General features: G+C 38.4%; 2 protein-coding genes across 4 annotated transcripts; both read left to right on the forward strand.

The window, feature by feature from the left end:
• Positions 1-667: 667 nt before the first annotated feature.
• LOC110026457 lies at positions 668-3,032 on the forward strand. 2 transcript variants are annotated; one of them, XM_020727397.1, is made up of 3 exons: positions 668-889; positions 954-1,493; positions 2,514-3,032. In XM_020727397.1, exons 1-3 carry the CDS (start codon positions 721-723, stop codon positions 2,903-2,905), a joined length of 1,101 nt encoding a protein of 366 aa, XP_020583056.1. In that variant the 5' UTR covers positions 668-720; the 3' UTR covers positions 2,906-3,032. The 2 variants fall into 2 exon arrangements, with proteins under 2 accessions (XP_020583056.1, XP_020583057.1); XM_020727398.1 differs by having other exon boundaries at positions 957-1,493.
• A 908-nt stretch (positions 3,033-3,940) lies between these two features.
• LOC110026418 (calmodulin-like) lies at positions 3,941-9,725 on the forward strand. 2 transcript variants are annotated; one of them, XM_020727341.1, is made up of 2 exons: positions 3,941-4,199; positions 9,012-9,722. In XM_020727341.1, exons 1-2 carry the CDS (start codon positions 4,124-4,126, stop codon positions 9,383-9,385), a joined length of 450 nt encoding a protein of 149 aa, XP_020583000.1. In that variant the 5' UTR covers positions 3,941-4,123; the 3' UTR covers positions 9,386-9,722. The 2 variants fall into 2 exon arrangements, with proteins under 2 accessions (XP_020583000.1, XP_020583001.1); XM_020727342.1 differs by lacking the exon at positions 3,941-4,199 and adding an exon at positions 4,388-4,496 and having other exon boundaries at positions 9,012-9,725.
• The last annotated feature ends 5,513 nt before the right edge of the window (positions 9,726-15,238 follow it).

Raw genomic sequence — 15,238 nt, forward strand, 5'->3', positions numbered from 1 at the left:
TAAATAAGTACATAAATGCATAAAATAAACGAATAACTAAACAAATAAGTTTTCCTTTTTTTTTTCTGTTTTTATGTGCAACAAATTAAATTTAAGTTTATTTTAATATAAATTAATTTTAAAATGAGCTTTAGTTAAGCTTATTCTTAAGCTTAAAATAAGCTTTAACTGATATTATTCATAAACAATAAATTGGTCTAATTTATTAACTTTAAATGTAAAATGATATTGTTCTCAAACAAAAAATGAATTGAATGAGGATGTCGGGTATTCAAGTTCGTTCATTTAACAATCGAGCATTTATAAAAATGCACAAAATTATTCCATTAATTAATCCAGTGGATATGAACGACCTCTTATCTAGCCGAGTTATGAATAGCTTATCAAATAATCGATTTACTCGATATCTTCTTTAGATGTGATTTACGAACAAATTTATAATCAACAATAACTAGGAATTAAGTGGCATGCATGTAAATTTTTATTTATATTCCCCTTGCTTTTTCTTTAAGCATTAAAAGACTAAAGCACCCCTGCATGTGGGGCCCACACCCGACCGCCTACACGCTCAGGAAGCTTCCCTACGTAAGCAGCGGTATTTTCGTAATTTAGGTCAATTATCTGAGCTTTCATATGCACTTTTTTTTCTTTCTTTCTTTTTAGCACCCCTGTTGCCAGCAGCGCAGAGCAGTTGAGAGGGAAGATAGCGCAGCTTTCGACATGGAGGAGAGAAGAAAGAAGAAGAAGAAGAAGCAGCAGATGCCACTATCCTCTTCTCGCAGGGAAAACACGCCGGGAAACCCCAACATTCATTCTAAGAAGCCCATTGGATGCTTCTCTGGCATACTCCAGCTCCTGTCTCGCCACCACTCCCGCCGCCGCATCTCCGGTAATCAACCCCCAACCCTGAACCCAACACGATTCAAATCCACTAAAACATTTTTTTCTCTCAGCAGCGAAGAAAGAGAAAATCGAAATTCCTCCGGCAACATCTAATCCAACACTACCACAGCCGGATTTCACAAAGATAAAGACCGCACCGACGCCGGAGAAAGTAGATTTGAAATTTTCCGGAGAAGGAAATGTTTTATCGCTGCGGAGTCCGACGCTTTCGCCGGAAATCCGGCGATCGGGTGAATGCTTTGATTGCGGGGAAAACCAACGGCGGCCTCCGGCGATCGTTGCTCGGCTAATGGGGTTGGAGGAGTCTTCACCGCAGCAGCAGAAGCAGTCAAAGATATCGACTGCGTTCGTCGATGGGTTCACGTCTGATTCAGCTGAGGAGAAAAGGAGGAGGCTGCTCGGGGCTCTGGAACGGTGCAATGAGGATCTCCGGGCGTTGAAGAGGATCATCGATGCTGTTCGATCGGCGGAGATGATCGGCGTGAAAGGTGGAAGAGATTCGCCGATGCAAGGGATGAAATGCCTGGAAGGAAATAGCGAACAGCCCAGCCCTGTTTCTGTGCTTGACGGCCTTGCGTCCCCTAAAAATGGTGAATTTGCACACCTTGATTTCTATATATTTACATAAATAGCACACAATTCTTATGTATTTACATATTTCATGCCTCAAATTTCATATTTACACAGATAACATTCGAATCTTTAATATTGTATACTAAATAACACTATTATTACCATTAAAAGTGAAATACAAACAAAGTTAAAACACCAAAAATGCCATGTATGTAATATAAAAATTTAGTTGTGATTGGGATGTAAATTTCGAAAGAAAAAAAAAAAATCTGACATAATAAGATAATTTATATGAATTATATACTGTTTATTATGAAATCTTGAGATAAGCTTTTAGTTTTTATATAAATTATTAGAAAGTAATATTAAATGAAAAAGCATTGTAAAAATCAAAATAGTTGTTTTCTTGTACTAAAATACAGCATCCAAAATGTTGGCTGTTTTATTCTTCGTACAGATTTGAGTTATTATTTATGAATTATCGGCTGACACTGTCAAAATGTTTTAATGAAGATTTTAATTTTTAATAAGCTAAAACATTTTAGATGTATGTATGTATGTATCTATATATGTATGTATGAATGTATGTATGTATGAATGTATTTGCATACATAGATATCTATATATATTTGTTTAATTAATTTGGGCCAAAACGATAACACGATCGAACAAATATTTGTTTGTGTTTAGCTCGGTTACAAATCAAGCTCAAAAAGTTTGTTTTTGTTCCGCTCGCCTAATGAATGAATCAAACACTGATACTTAACAATATATATGTATCTATAGACATATTCCTTCTTTTATGTGAGAATAAACTTTAGATAGAGCTAGAACTTATATCAACTTAACTATATCAATATATAAAATTATGAAAAAAAATAATACATTTATATTATGAAATCCATTTTGTTCATTTTTTTTTTGTTAACTCCCAAAACTCTCATGATGTTGATCCCAATAATGATATGATACATTTTTTTTTTTTTTTTTTATCGTGCCAAATGTATTGAAATTAATTTGCAATAAGTTTGGTGCAGATGACTTAGAGAAGAAGGTATGGAGCTCGACTGTGATGAACCTCCATCTCCCCCGTCGGATTACGATCGAAGGGATCCCTCGCCTGCTATCGGATCATAAGAGAATGCTTATGGATCAAGCAAGGCCAATCGATTCTTCTCCGGCGGCAACAAAATCGTTCGCCAGCCGCCGGTGGCGGCGAAGATGGAGGAGCAATGCCATGGTGAAATGCGTGGGGGAAGTTGCAGAAGATGTAGTCTGTGAAGAGAGAAAAGAGCTTGTGAGAGTTGGAATGGATTTGGCTGAAGATGTAATCGGAGAGCTGGTTGGTCAACTTGTTGTGGAGTTGGTGGAGAGCTGTTCTATGCTCTGCCTTCGAACGGTAAGGTGTAAGAGGAAATTGTGTTTTTAGTTGTGTTAGATGTGTTGAGCTAAAATTTTGCTTTTTGAACTATTGGTTGAACAAGAATTTAACATGTTTTGGAGTGAGTAGCTGTAGGTGTGTGATGTGGTTATGGGAAATGAAGTCTCTTTAGATTGGTTGATAATATTTCTATTATGACAGTTGGTTTTATCTTTCATTTGATAGATTTTTTTTTCACATCATTCAAATTATATCATAAGTGATTAGTGCTAGAAAATTTGCGGGTATAGATTAATAGATTATCATCTTAGCATTGTACAAAATTCAACACACACTGAGGTGAAAATAAACAATTAGTGGAGAGACCAAAGTTCTTACGTGGAAAACTAGAAGTGGAAAAAATCGCGGGGTTTGACTCATCTATATAAATCCAATATAAGTTGACGATTACAGAGATTCATTGTCTCACAAGTTGGAAAATGTTACAAAGTCTTCAAAATTACATTGTCAACGTGCGGATAAACTTTTGTTGCAAGAAACGAGCGGCAAACGCTAGTGATCGGTGGGGGCCAATAGGTGGTGGTCGATGGAAGTGGGCGGTGGTGCTAAACTTCAACTCCTTTTCAATACTTCATGCTCTTTCTCAATCCTCAAGCTCTCTTCATGCCTCAAGCTCTCTCCTCACTCTCATGAAGGGGTGGGAATCTATTATTTATGTAGTTCTCAACTGGGACGAAGGAATGTGAAACATTTTAATCGGTCAATCTAGAGAGTTTTTTTAATAAGAATATATTTGATGGACATTTGTAATGATATCAAAATTCTGTGATCTTAGACTCATTCAATTCATCTCGTCGATGCATTCGATTTTGTTATAATTGTTCACTCCTTTCCGTAAAAATACAAAACAAGCTTGCATGATTAAAATAAGAATAAAAGGGAATTTATCTCTCCTCAATTCTCTGTATCACAAAGGAAACGACACCACCCACTGAGACCGCGAATGAGTTGACTCAATTTCAGCATCTTTGTCAAAATTACGAACTTATCCCTGCTTTAGTCCCACGTTCATGTACAGGCTTTCATTTGCTGGAGAGCAACTGTTCGAGAGTATTTTTGGTAGGAGGTTTTCTAAAACCGATACGATCGGCAATAGGGCGTCTTTCGAGAGTTGATCGTTCTCTCTCGTCCATCTCTATCTTAATCGGATTCAGGCCACTCTTTTCTCTCTCTATCTCTCTCTAGTTTTTGGATATCTGTCCAGCGATGGCCGATCAGCTCACAGACGAACAGATCGCCGAGTTCAAAGAAGCTTTCAGTTTATTCGACAAGGATGGAGACGGTCAGATTTCTTTTTTATTTGTAGTTTTTTTTTCTTTCATTAATTGATCTAATGTATTTTAACTCATTTTTTGGGGATCATTATGATTCATTCCGATTGCAGCGCTCGAGTTCTGAGGTGCTTTTGTCGTTTTTCTCTAATTGGGGTTCATCTTGGATCGGTTAGATCTTAATTTATGATTCATTTGGGTCCAGGAACTTTGGGTTCATTGGTTGATGAATGATACATGTACTCGAAATGATTGAGTTCTGGCTTGAAGTTTTCCTGAGCTTATTTTTCATCTCCAGAAAGTTATAGGTTTGTTTTGTTTTTGGTTTTTGTTCCATTATTTTGTGTTTTTTTGGGAGACATTTGTTTTTTGGGTGGTTTGTTACTTGATAGAGGCTTAGGTTAAAATATCTTTATGTGGATATAATTTTTGTAAATGGTACAAGACATGGGAACATGGCATTTTTGGAAGCTAGGAATGACATAGGTACAATTTTTTATTGGACCTTGGCTAGCAGGCATTCTTGTCACCTATCACCTATCATGATTGCAATGCTTACAAGCGCTTTGATTGAGAGTTCGGTTAATAATAAACAATCATGAGATATGTTTACTGCCTCCTAGTTTCGCCAGAGGGAAATATCAATTACTTCAGTTTAGAATGAAGATTCGCACAATATGATAAGTAAATAAAATGGTCAGAAGCGTACGATTTTCTTATGTGAAAATGAATTAAAGTTTAGAGTTCTAATTCAGTCGAAATAACTTCAAGCTGTAGTAAATATGGGTCGCAATGGGTCATCCTTCCCTGACTCATAAAAGGTATAAATACAGAGTAATGAAATTAAGTTGTTGTTGGTATCCTTTTTGATGATGCAATAAGATTAAGTTCCAAGATAGTCTTTTCATTGGGAGGCTGAGATAATAGGATTGAGAGGCGGCAGTGAATTAGGTAGCGTTGAAAGTTCAAGAAGGACATTGATGATGATTGAGATAGCTCTCGTATTAATGGTGAAAGCAATGTAATCTAAAGGTGTAGGTTGGTGATCATTACCTTAGATGTGAAAGTAGTAAGATGCTAAGATGATGGATGAGACATTGCAACAAAGTCATGAAGGCCACATAGGATGGTTGGGTAGGTTCTCTCCCTGAAGGCGAAGGTGGCACAACCTAAATGTGGTAGTTGAAGTAATGTATGAAGGTCATAGAGGTTAGTGATAATTTTCAAGTAAGCCCTTCACCTGGAGTTAAAGATGTTATGACCTAAAAGATAGTGAAGTAATGTAGAAATATCATGAAGTTCGCTGAGAACAGTTAGGTGATCCTTTTTGTGGAGCTGGAGATGGCACAACTTGAAGTTGGCATGTGAGGTATTGCAGGAAGGTTGTGAAGATAAGAAAGAGTAGTTAGGTTGGTCTTGCTTCTTGAGTTAGAGATTACACAATTTAAGAGCAGTGGATGAGATAGTGTTGGAAGGTCTAAAAACTATTAGGATTGTCCTCTATGTGGATGTAGGACAACATAACCTTAAGATGGTTGGGAAGGTGGTGTAGGAAGGTTTTCGAAGTCATTGAGTACAATTAGGGCAAATATCCTTCTAGAGATAAAAATGACTACTTGAAGTTGGAGCGAGGGATGAAATATGAAGGTTATGGATTTTATTGAGGGCAAACGATGGTCCTTGCTTAAGAGGTGAATATAAAATTACATGATGATGATAGTAAATGCTAGTTTTTGAAGTTCACCTAAGTGCACCCTTGTGTGCATAAAATGCATGCACGATGTTTAGCTTGCCTTGGTTGATTTCGTCGAGGCAAGGTCACTCTAAATCAACTACTTTGATTAGTTTGAGGGCTTATGGACATTTAAATTAGGTGTTTTTGGAGATGATGAATTTGGTTTGTTGTGCGGCTGATGTTGATAGCAAATTAGTCATTTGGAGCCCATTTGTTCTTGGATTTAGCTTTTGAAGTCAAAATTGTTATTCTTTCAGCTCCTTTAAATGCTTTGAGATACATAATTGCACCAAAAATTATGCATGATTGTAGAAGAATTTAGGAGTTTTTACATACATACCACCAACAACTTCAAATATAACAGCCTCCTCACCCAAACTTCAAAATTTACAATTCTACTACCCAAAGTCTTCATCCCTTTCAAAACAGCCACCCCCACTCGCCTCCGTTGCTCACACATAGCTCGCCGTTTCCCACTTCATCGCTTGCTTTCCCGTGGCTATCATATGTTGTCCGTCTCCTGTGCACTCACCAAGAAACTCCTCTGCAAGTGAACCTCTCGGTGTCAGCAAGCAATAAGGAATGTGAGGAAAAAAAAATGAAGGAATCTACTAAATAGAAAATTAGAAATTTACATAGTGGAAAAAAAAAACCATTGAGAATGGGAGTGCCAGCTGGGTGAGTTAAGATACAATATTGACAATGATTTCATGTTCCCTTCTCCAATGCCAATCATGCCGCTTTTCACCAATGCATTTGTTTTCTTCTTCCAAAAAATGGTCTCGTGTCATTGATGATTCAATTTTGGCAAGGGAAAACAATGTCTGAGACCCTCGCCGAGTTCTTACTTGTCGATGCTGACGGGCTTACCTGCAGAAGGATTTTTTGGTGAGTGCACGGGAGGCGGACGAAGGCTGCAAAATTGTCACGGGATGGCTGTCTCGAAAGGGACAAAGTTTTTGGATGGTTGAATCGTAAATTTTGAAGTTTGGGTGGTGAGGTTGTTATATTTGAAGTTTTTAGTGGTATGTATGTAATAAGAATTTATGCAATCCCAACAATGGGAAAGGGAGGGAGGAAAATATAATTTTGAGCTGATTTGCTAATAACATCTATGAGATGGTAAAATAGTAAGGATTTGCTATAGTAAACCACCTCCTTCAAGCTGATACAAAGGCCTTTTAGAACTTGTTGGAACATGTTTTAAATATGTTCTTGTCATAGAAAATTAGCATGCTAGGAGAGAGGAAAATCATATCACTTATTTATTTCAAGAGTGAATCTATCATCGCATCACATTAACTTCTTTGATTGTAAGGAAAGGCGAATCCTTTTGTAAGGATTGCAAGGCGGTTCAAGAAAAACAAGGTTTGATTATGCAAACATAGATTAATCATCATTTTTGTATATAGAACTATATAAAAATTATTTAATATTCACATTTGTGTATAATAAAGCCTCGAAGGATTAGAAATATCAAGCTTTGTTTAATATGATGTCAAATTAGAAAATAATTTAATATGCATAATATGATGCTGATATTTGAAGAAGTGAAAAGAATTAATATAAGGTGGATGGTGCTGTTAGTATGAAGAGTAATTACTAACATAACTATTTTATCACTCACCAAAAGATTTGAACAAGGTCGAAAATCAAGCTAACCTTGTAGAGAATTAATCTTCTTCAAATTTTGAGAACAAAGGAAAATGCCATTTTATTTCTAAGCATGCACTTCAAGTTACAAAGCATCTCTAATGAGCAAAACCAATAGAAGAGGGAGGGAGGGAGGGAGAGAGAGGGAGGGAGGTTTTTGGAGTTGTCCTTGGAAATCATCATGATGTTTTGCATGGGTTATCTCTCACTTGAATGTTCTATATGCCTATAGAGTTGATTTTGCAATCACAAGAAAAAACCAAACTCCAACTCAAATTCTCCGAGCATATGCAAGGCGGAATGTTTGTAGAAGATGAACTTGCAAATGAAACTCTTGTAAGAGAGTTCTTCTTTCTATATATGGTTTAGTTTGCCAATTCCGATGGTGCATAATTTTTTTAGATGGTGACAAGTATATTGCTTGGGAAGAAGATTATAGAACATAACAAAAAGCAAATTTTAAAAAATATTTGTAATTTATTGTACCTATTTAACAACTCAAAATTTGAGACTAAATAGTGGGGAGTTTGAATTTGAAATAAACCAAAATCAATTTTAACATACAAAGATGATGTATATTTTCTGATGTATCTATAACTATATAATATTTATCATCATCAATGTCAACTTGATGTAATACATTTGCGTGAAGGCAGTGAAAATGAGATGCTAAAACTAATGTGGTTGCATGCACTTGATGATAAAAAACAATGGCCTAGGCAGTTTAAAAAATAGTCCATCTAAAGTGAAATATAAACCTTGGTAATCAAGCCAAATGCTAGTGACCAATTAATATGGTCCACAGCGGACCATGAGGCACTTCTAAAAGGTAACTCAATTGTAGGAGGCGGTATTACGTCCTCCGGATGTTTGTGCGGCCGAGCTGAGTCCTTATTTTGGGGGGCTCATCTGTCGGATCAGACGTAATATTTTTCCCAATTGTAGGCTTCTTCAGGCATGCATCTGGTAAAGTAGATTAGTAAGTTGAGACCATAACAGCTGCGTATGTTTTAGGTTGCATGGATGTACCATCCTTTTCAGAAAGCATAGAACCAACTAATGGATTATTTAAGAAAGTGTCAAGTATTGCAAATTTAAAATCATTAGAAACATTTATTGGTGTTTCTTCACAACTTGCCAAGGGAACTAAGATTGTATCGAAAGAGGCATCCAAGCTAGATGATCTAGGAACGTTAAGAGGAATGTTAAAATGTGTGCATTAGTGATGACTCGTTTTTTATGTGGTGTTGTATCCCCTTTTTTATTTGAGACAAATTTTGTGGAAGGGCTACTCTTTTTGGGATGCAAGTTGAGCTTTTATCTTTAGCGGGTTGAGAGGTGTAGATTTTAGGTTTGTGTTATTTACCTAAAAATATAAGCATTGCTATAATCATATGATAGATTTTATCATAATTGTGGGTAAAATTTTAAACAGGCAGCATCACGACCAAGGAATTGGGTACTGTGATGCGTTCTCTTGGTCAAAACCCAACAGAAGCAGAGCTGCAGGACATGATTAATGAGGTCGACGCAGATGGCAATGGGACGATCGATTTCCCTGAATTCCTCAGCCTCATGGCTCGCAAAATGAAGGACACCGACTCCGAGGAGGAGCTCAAGGAGGCCTTCCGCGTCTTCGATAAGGACCAGAATGGATTCATCTCTGCCGCCGAGCTCCGCCATGTGATGACCAACCTCGGCGAGAAGCTCACCGATGAGGAAGTTGACGAGATGATTCGTGAGGCCGATGTAGACGGTGATGGCCAGATCAACTATGAGGAGTTTGTCAAGGTCATGATGGCCAAGTGAAAAGGGAGGATCAGCACCATTATTTCAATTTTTTTATCTATAGGTGCAAATTCAACCACACAAAAAAGAGCAAAAGTAATAATAAATAAAAAAGTTTAAAAAACGCCTTTGCTGCCCAATCTTCTGTTCTCTGTGCCTATGTTTCTATATATTCTTTTGAGAGTTTTGTTTTCAGTTTCAGTTTGACTGTATGAAATTATATAATTTTTGCTCTATTTTTGCAACTGCTGCAGACATGGAACTGTGAGGGCTGTTCTCAGTAGCTGTTTTGAATTCGAGCTTATGATTTGTGTATGGTGCTGTGATGTTATTTTGGTTGCCAGTTTGCTTAATACATCAAGTTTTGTATGCTTTTGATGTTGTCTCCTTCAGAGTTGAGAGCAGAGGTTCTGTTGCTTTTCTTGATCATTTAGTTCTTATAATATATATGTCTATTTGAATTAAGAACTTTGATAATTAAGTTCATGATTATCCAATCTTTGATTATTGCTTCACCTTAATTGTTATTTGAACAGAAGGATAAACTTTTGGTCAAAGTGATGTCTTGGTCCGAGTGAGGATAACATTTCTCTTCTGCATGTTTATGGAGTTTTGAAAAATCCAAACATCTTCTTGATGATTTATAATATAAAAACTAAAATACATTTGAACATGCACAAATTGAACATTTGAAGTGTAGATGAAATTTTTAGGATATTAATTAAAAGTGTTGGAAAATATTTGAATCTTTATAGTTATTAAAGGACTTAAATGGTGAAAAGTTGGTTTATGATAAAAAAACAAGTTGTGTGATGAAATATATATATTTTTATATTAGTTAGATTTATCAAAGTATGATTTTCAAAATTTGTATGTTGACCATAACATATATTCATAAGATATTTCATAAGATGAGACAATTAGATGTGGAGGGAAGATAAAGCGAAGAATGTGACATTGCATAGATCGAGGCTAAAAAGTGTTAATCGTGGTTGAAGTCATTTGAAATATTAATCGTTTGACATTTGCCTACACCTCGAATTGCTTAATGGGGTCACTAGTAGGGGTGTAAACAAGCCGAACACGAGCTGAGCTTGGCTCGCTCGTGTACGGCTCGTTTATATTTCGAGCTCAAAAAGTGTGTTCGTGTTCGGCTTGTTTGCTTAACGAGTCGAACACGAGCTGTTCACGAACAAAGAGACCTTTGAACAACCCTAATCATGTCGCCATAAGACAATAAGGGTTTGAGCAATATTTAAAAATTATTTTTTATATTAAAACATCATTTGAATCTAATTTAATAATTTTATTCTATTTTTTTAATTAATATTTTAATTGATTATAAATCTTTGTAGCCTTGTAGTCAATTAGATTTTTTTAAATTTATGTCTTTTATGATAAATTTATTTAAAAATTAATAAAAAAGAAAAATAGAGAATATAAAAAATGGGTGGAATATGGTCGGGGATTTGTAAATAGCAAGTTTGGGCTGGTCTGAATGTAATTGCCCCAAAAAATATAAAAACAGAGGAAAAAAGTGATAATGACACATCGACCCATTAGAAGAGAAAGAGGGGGCACCTGCAGCGGCTCCGGCGATCCTCCGACCACCACCAGCTTCCCCTGCACCATTAATAAATCCAACTACGGCCACACCGGATGCGCCGCCTTCACCGTGACAATCATCCCGTCCATACTCCCCATCACCTTCTGCCAAACACAAACAATTTTTAAATTTCTCTTTTAATATCTCACAATCATTAAATTTAATTCTAACTACCTTCATCTGTTCTTCATCACCACTGATCACAAACTGATCAGGGCTGCGCTGGACAGCGCCTCCTTCTCCTTGTCCGACGAAGTACTGATCATTGTCACTCTCATGTCCATTGCCTCGGCAAACTTAATGGGGATGCGGCGCAAGGGGTTATAGATGCTAATGTCGGCAGAGAGGGACAGGGCGACGGAGTGGACAAGGAGGGATTTGAGGGATGAGAATCTTAATGGTTACATCATCTTCTTCCTTCAACCTGCAACAAAAGCGGGGTTTGATTTCTATTGATTAGATAATGTTATACAATTTAGGGCGAAGGAAAACAGAAATCAACACGAAACCAGAAGAACACAGAGATTTAACTAGGTTCGGCAAAGATGCCTACATCATCGGGAGCAGAACGGCGAATTTCACTATTTCAAATGAGTTACATACCCATAATGTTACACATCTATTTATAAATAAAAACCACAAATAATTACAAACACGTCATCGCTCTCCTCAACCCACTAATCCAAGAGATACACCTATTCACACTAAGAGACACACATCTTCATTCCGAAGACACACCTCTCCAAATCCAAGAGACTCCAAATTCCTGGTATATGAGTCATATCTAACAATTTTCAACCTTGGCGAATATCCAGCCGCTTAAGAGAAAATCTTCACCTTGCGAATATACAGCCCCTTAGAAGAAAACATCTCCACCTTGCGAATATTCAGCCCCTCAGGAAAAAAATCTCCACGTTGCGAATATCCAGCCCCTTAAGAGAAATACATCATGAAGTTTTTTACATTGAAGTGGGTTGGACAACTAGGCCAACAAGCAACTGCGAACATTCAACAAGTTTAAGTAACGCGAGAACTTGTTGAAAATACCTGGCTTGTTCAACTTTTCTACTGCATTTTCGTCATATGATCCGATAGAGTGAACTTCACCTACAACTGTAGTCCCAAAAAATTTATAAATATTATCATCAGGTTTCACTCACAATGCCTTCAAAAGTCTTTGTTGTGCCAACAAATCTTTCATCTTTGTTTCTCACAATCCGAATGTTCATCAAACGTCATTATCTCGAATTCTGCACCAGACATTGTAATTTGAAATTAATCCTGTAGTGAACTTTTTCTGTCTTTTATTGAAACAAAACACATTACAAATAAATCCAAATAAACCTGAAATTTCCTCTGTAATTTGCAGCAATTTTCCCGCAGTTTCCTGTGATTCGTGAATCAATTTTCACAAAAAGCACATTTCCTGATCACACAAAAATTTGGCTAAAATACTGCAGATACTAGTCAAACTTCTCCTGTCACAATTTCTCATGCGACAAACCTGCGAACAATCTGCGAAATTCGCGAACTTCACTTGTCGCAATTTCTCCTGCGACAAACTTGTGAACTCCGTTGGTCGAACACCAGCTGTCGCAAATGCACCTGCCGTAAAACCTCCTGCGATAAACTTACGAACTCCGCTGGTCGAACACCAGCTGTCCCAACTGCACCTGCCGCAAAACCTCCTGCGACAAACTTATGAACTTCGCTAGCGAACACCACCTCTTGCAATTGCACTTGTCGCAACTCCTCCTGCTACAAAATTGTGAACTCCACTGGCCGAGCACCACCGGTCGCAACTGCACCTGCCGCAACTCTATATGCGGCAAACTTGCGAACTCTACTGGTCGAACACTACTTATCGCAACTCTATCAACGACAAAGTTGCGAACTCCGCTAGCCGAGCACACCTGTCGCAACTGCATCTGCCGCAACTCCTCATGTGAGAAACTTGCAAACTTCGCTGGTCGAGCACCACCTATCGCAACTGCACCTGCCGCAACTCCTACAACAAACTTGCGAACTCCTATGTCCGAGCATCACCTGTCGCAATTGCACCTACCGCAACTTTTTCGACAAACTTGCGAACTCCTCTGGCGTAGCACCACCTGTCGCAACTGCACCTGCCGCAACTCTACCTGCAACAAACTTGAGAACTCCGCTGGCCGAGCACTACCTGTCGCAACTGCACCTATCGCATCTCTACCTACGACGGAGTTGCGAACTCTGCAAGCGGAGCACCACCTGTCGCAACTGCACCTGTCGCAACTCTACCTGCGACAAGCTTGCTAACTTCTATAGTCGAGCACCTATGTTCCTTTGTTCACAAAACGAGGTTCTTGTTCACGATAACTGCACGCGAACTCCTGTTCACGAACTCCACCTCGTCGAATGTCGCGAAAGTTTGTGAACTGTCGTGCCTCGAAGCCTTGACACCGCTTCTACCGCGAACTCCCTGAAGCAGGACTCGCCGAACTGCCGCAGTCCTTTATTTGAACTGCTTCGCACCTGTTCATTCCCGCGAGCCGGCCTGCCTTGCAAACAATCCACAAATTTTGGGTATGCTCATGTTCGCCACTGAACTCCTCTCCTCTGTGAAACTGCCTCCGCTCCTTCTCGCTGCGATGTTCTTGCGCGTCACTTCAGCAAAATAATTTGCTTCCAAGATTCTTCCTCCAGCAGCACAACACAGGTTCCTCTTGCAGAAATGAAAGAATACTTTCTTCCTTGCCTCAGCCTCTTTCTCCTTCCTCCCAACAAAATTCCAAGGAAAATCCAGGAGAATATTCTTCTAGTGTAAATCAAAGATTTCATCATCCCTTCTTTGTTCGGTCCGGTGCATCTTTGCCTGTTCGCTGCCCGCCCGCGAAGAAATGCCGCCAACTATCACGCGAACTGCCAAAACAGTAACCGTCCATCTGCTTGGCACTCCTCCGCAAAAACCTCGCGGATGCCTGCCCCGATGCTGCGATCTGCAAACTTCCTTCGCGCCTGATTTTCTTCCTGCCTGCAAACGAACCTCCTGCCAAAAATTTTTTGGCCGAACTCGATTCGAGAATCCCGCCGGTGCCGCTGACCCACGAGCGAAATACCGAAGAAGAAGTATGAACTGCTCCTCTGCAAACTCCTCTGCGCCTGCTCTGATAAATGACAAACTGCTTCTCACTGAAGCTTCTTCTTCTGCAGGAACTCCTTCCTGCACCAAATCATCGCAGAACTTTGCTTGGCCTCGAACTACCGCAAAATCACCTGAAAATTCTTCATTCTTCCTGCGTCCATCTCCTCCGCCCTATAACCTAGCGCTGTGATACCAATTGTTATACAATTTAGGGCGAAGAAAAACAGAAATTGTCATGAAACCAGAAGAATGCAGAGATTTAATGAGGTTTGACAAAAATGCCTACATCCGCGGGAGCAGAGCGGCGAATTTCACTATTTCAGAGTAGTTACATACCCACAGAGTTACACATCTATTTATAGATAAAACCCACAGATAATTACAAATACGCCCTCGCTCGCTCCCTCAACCCACTAATCCAAGAGACACTCCTCTTCAAACCAAGAGACACACATCTTCATTCCAAGAGACTTCAAATTTCTGGTATATGAGTCATATCTGACAGATAGTGTATCTAAGAAAGAATAATCTTCTGTGTTGTTTGCTGATTAGCTTTGAAATTAAATTAAACTACCTTCTTGTGGAGGCAGAAGGAAAAAGGAAGCCGGAGGAGTCTCGGGTGGCGAAACGGAGAGCTTCTCTGGTTTTCCTCTTCGTTTCCATTTTCAGTCTGCTGAAAATGGAATCAACTTGCGGAGATTCTGTCGCCTTTGCTTTGTAAGATAGGTATTAATTTGATAAGAATTGAATACCCTGTCAACAATTTTTTTCATTTGACACCATCTCCAATCCTGTTGGGTATTTTTTAAGCTTAGAAACATTCGCGCTCAAATTAAAATGATTTGAAATTTTAATTTTAGCAAATTTATGGTTAAAATGACTAACTAGACGAAACCAATGACATCAAAATTGATGAAATCCGAATAAAATTAAGCCCAGAGCTAGCTATTAACCAACTTTTGAAGATTTTGGATAGTCAATTTGAGCGTCAAATGGATTCCAAATCTGAAAAATTTATAGTAAAATCGAGCGTATCGGGGAGAGGAATCCAACAAGCTCGATATCACTCAATTCTGACATCATTAAAACACTTAAATGTCCCTAAAACTTTATGTGATCGATGAATTGTTCAATTTTTATATATCTA

This window comes from Phalaenopsis equestris, unplaced genomic scaffold (genome assembly GCF_001263595.1).
Source record: "Phalaenopsis equestris unplaced genomic scaffold, ASM126359v1 Scaffold000372, whole genome shotgun sequence".
NCBI lineage: Eukaryota > Viridiplantae > Streptophyta > Magnoliopsida > Asparagales > Orchidaceae > Phalaenopsis > Phalaenopsis equestris.

Excerpts from the sequence above, each read along its gene's own strand:
- LOC110026457 (XM_020727397.1), top strand. The coding sequence starts at position 721 with ATGGAGGAGAGAAGAAAGAAGAAGAAGAAGAAGCAGCAGATGCCACTA. Across the intron at positions 890-953 it reads CTCCCGCCGCCGCATCTCCG|CAGCGAAGAAAGAGAAAATC; the intron begins GTAATCAACCCC and ends TTTTTCTCTCAG. Across the intron at positions 1,494-2,513 it reads CCTTGCGTCCCCTAAAAATG|ATGACTTAGAGAAGAAGGTA; the intron begins GTGAATTTGCAC and ends AGTTTGGTGCAG.
- LOC110026418 (XM_020727341.1), top strand. The coding sequence starts at position 4,124 with ATGGCCGATCAGCTCACAGACGAACAGATCGCCGAGTTCAAAGAAGCT. Across the intron at positions 4,200-9,011 it reads ATTCGACAAGGATGGAGACG|GCAGCATCACGACCAAGGAA; the intron begins GTCAGATTTCTT and ends AATTTTAAACAG.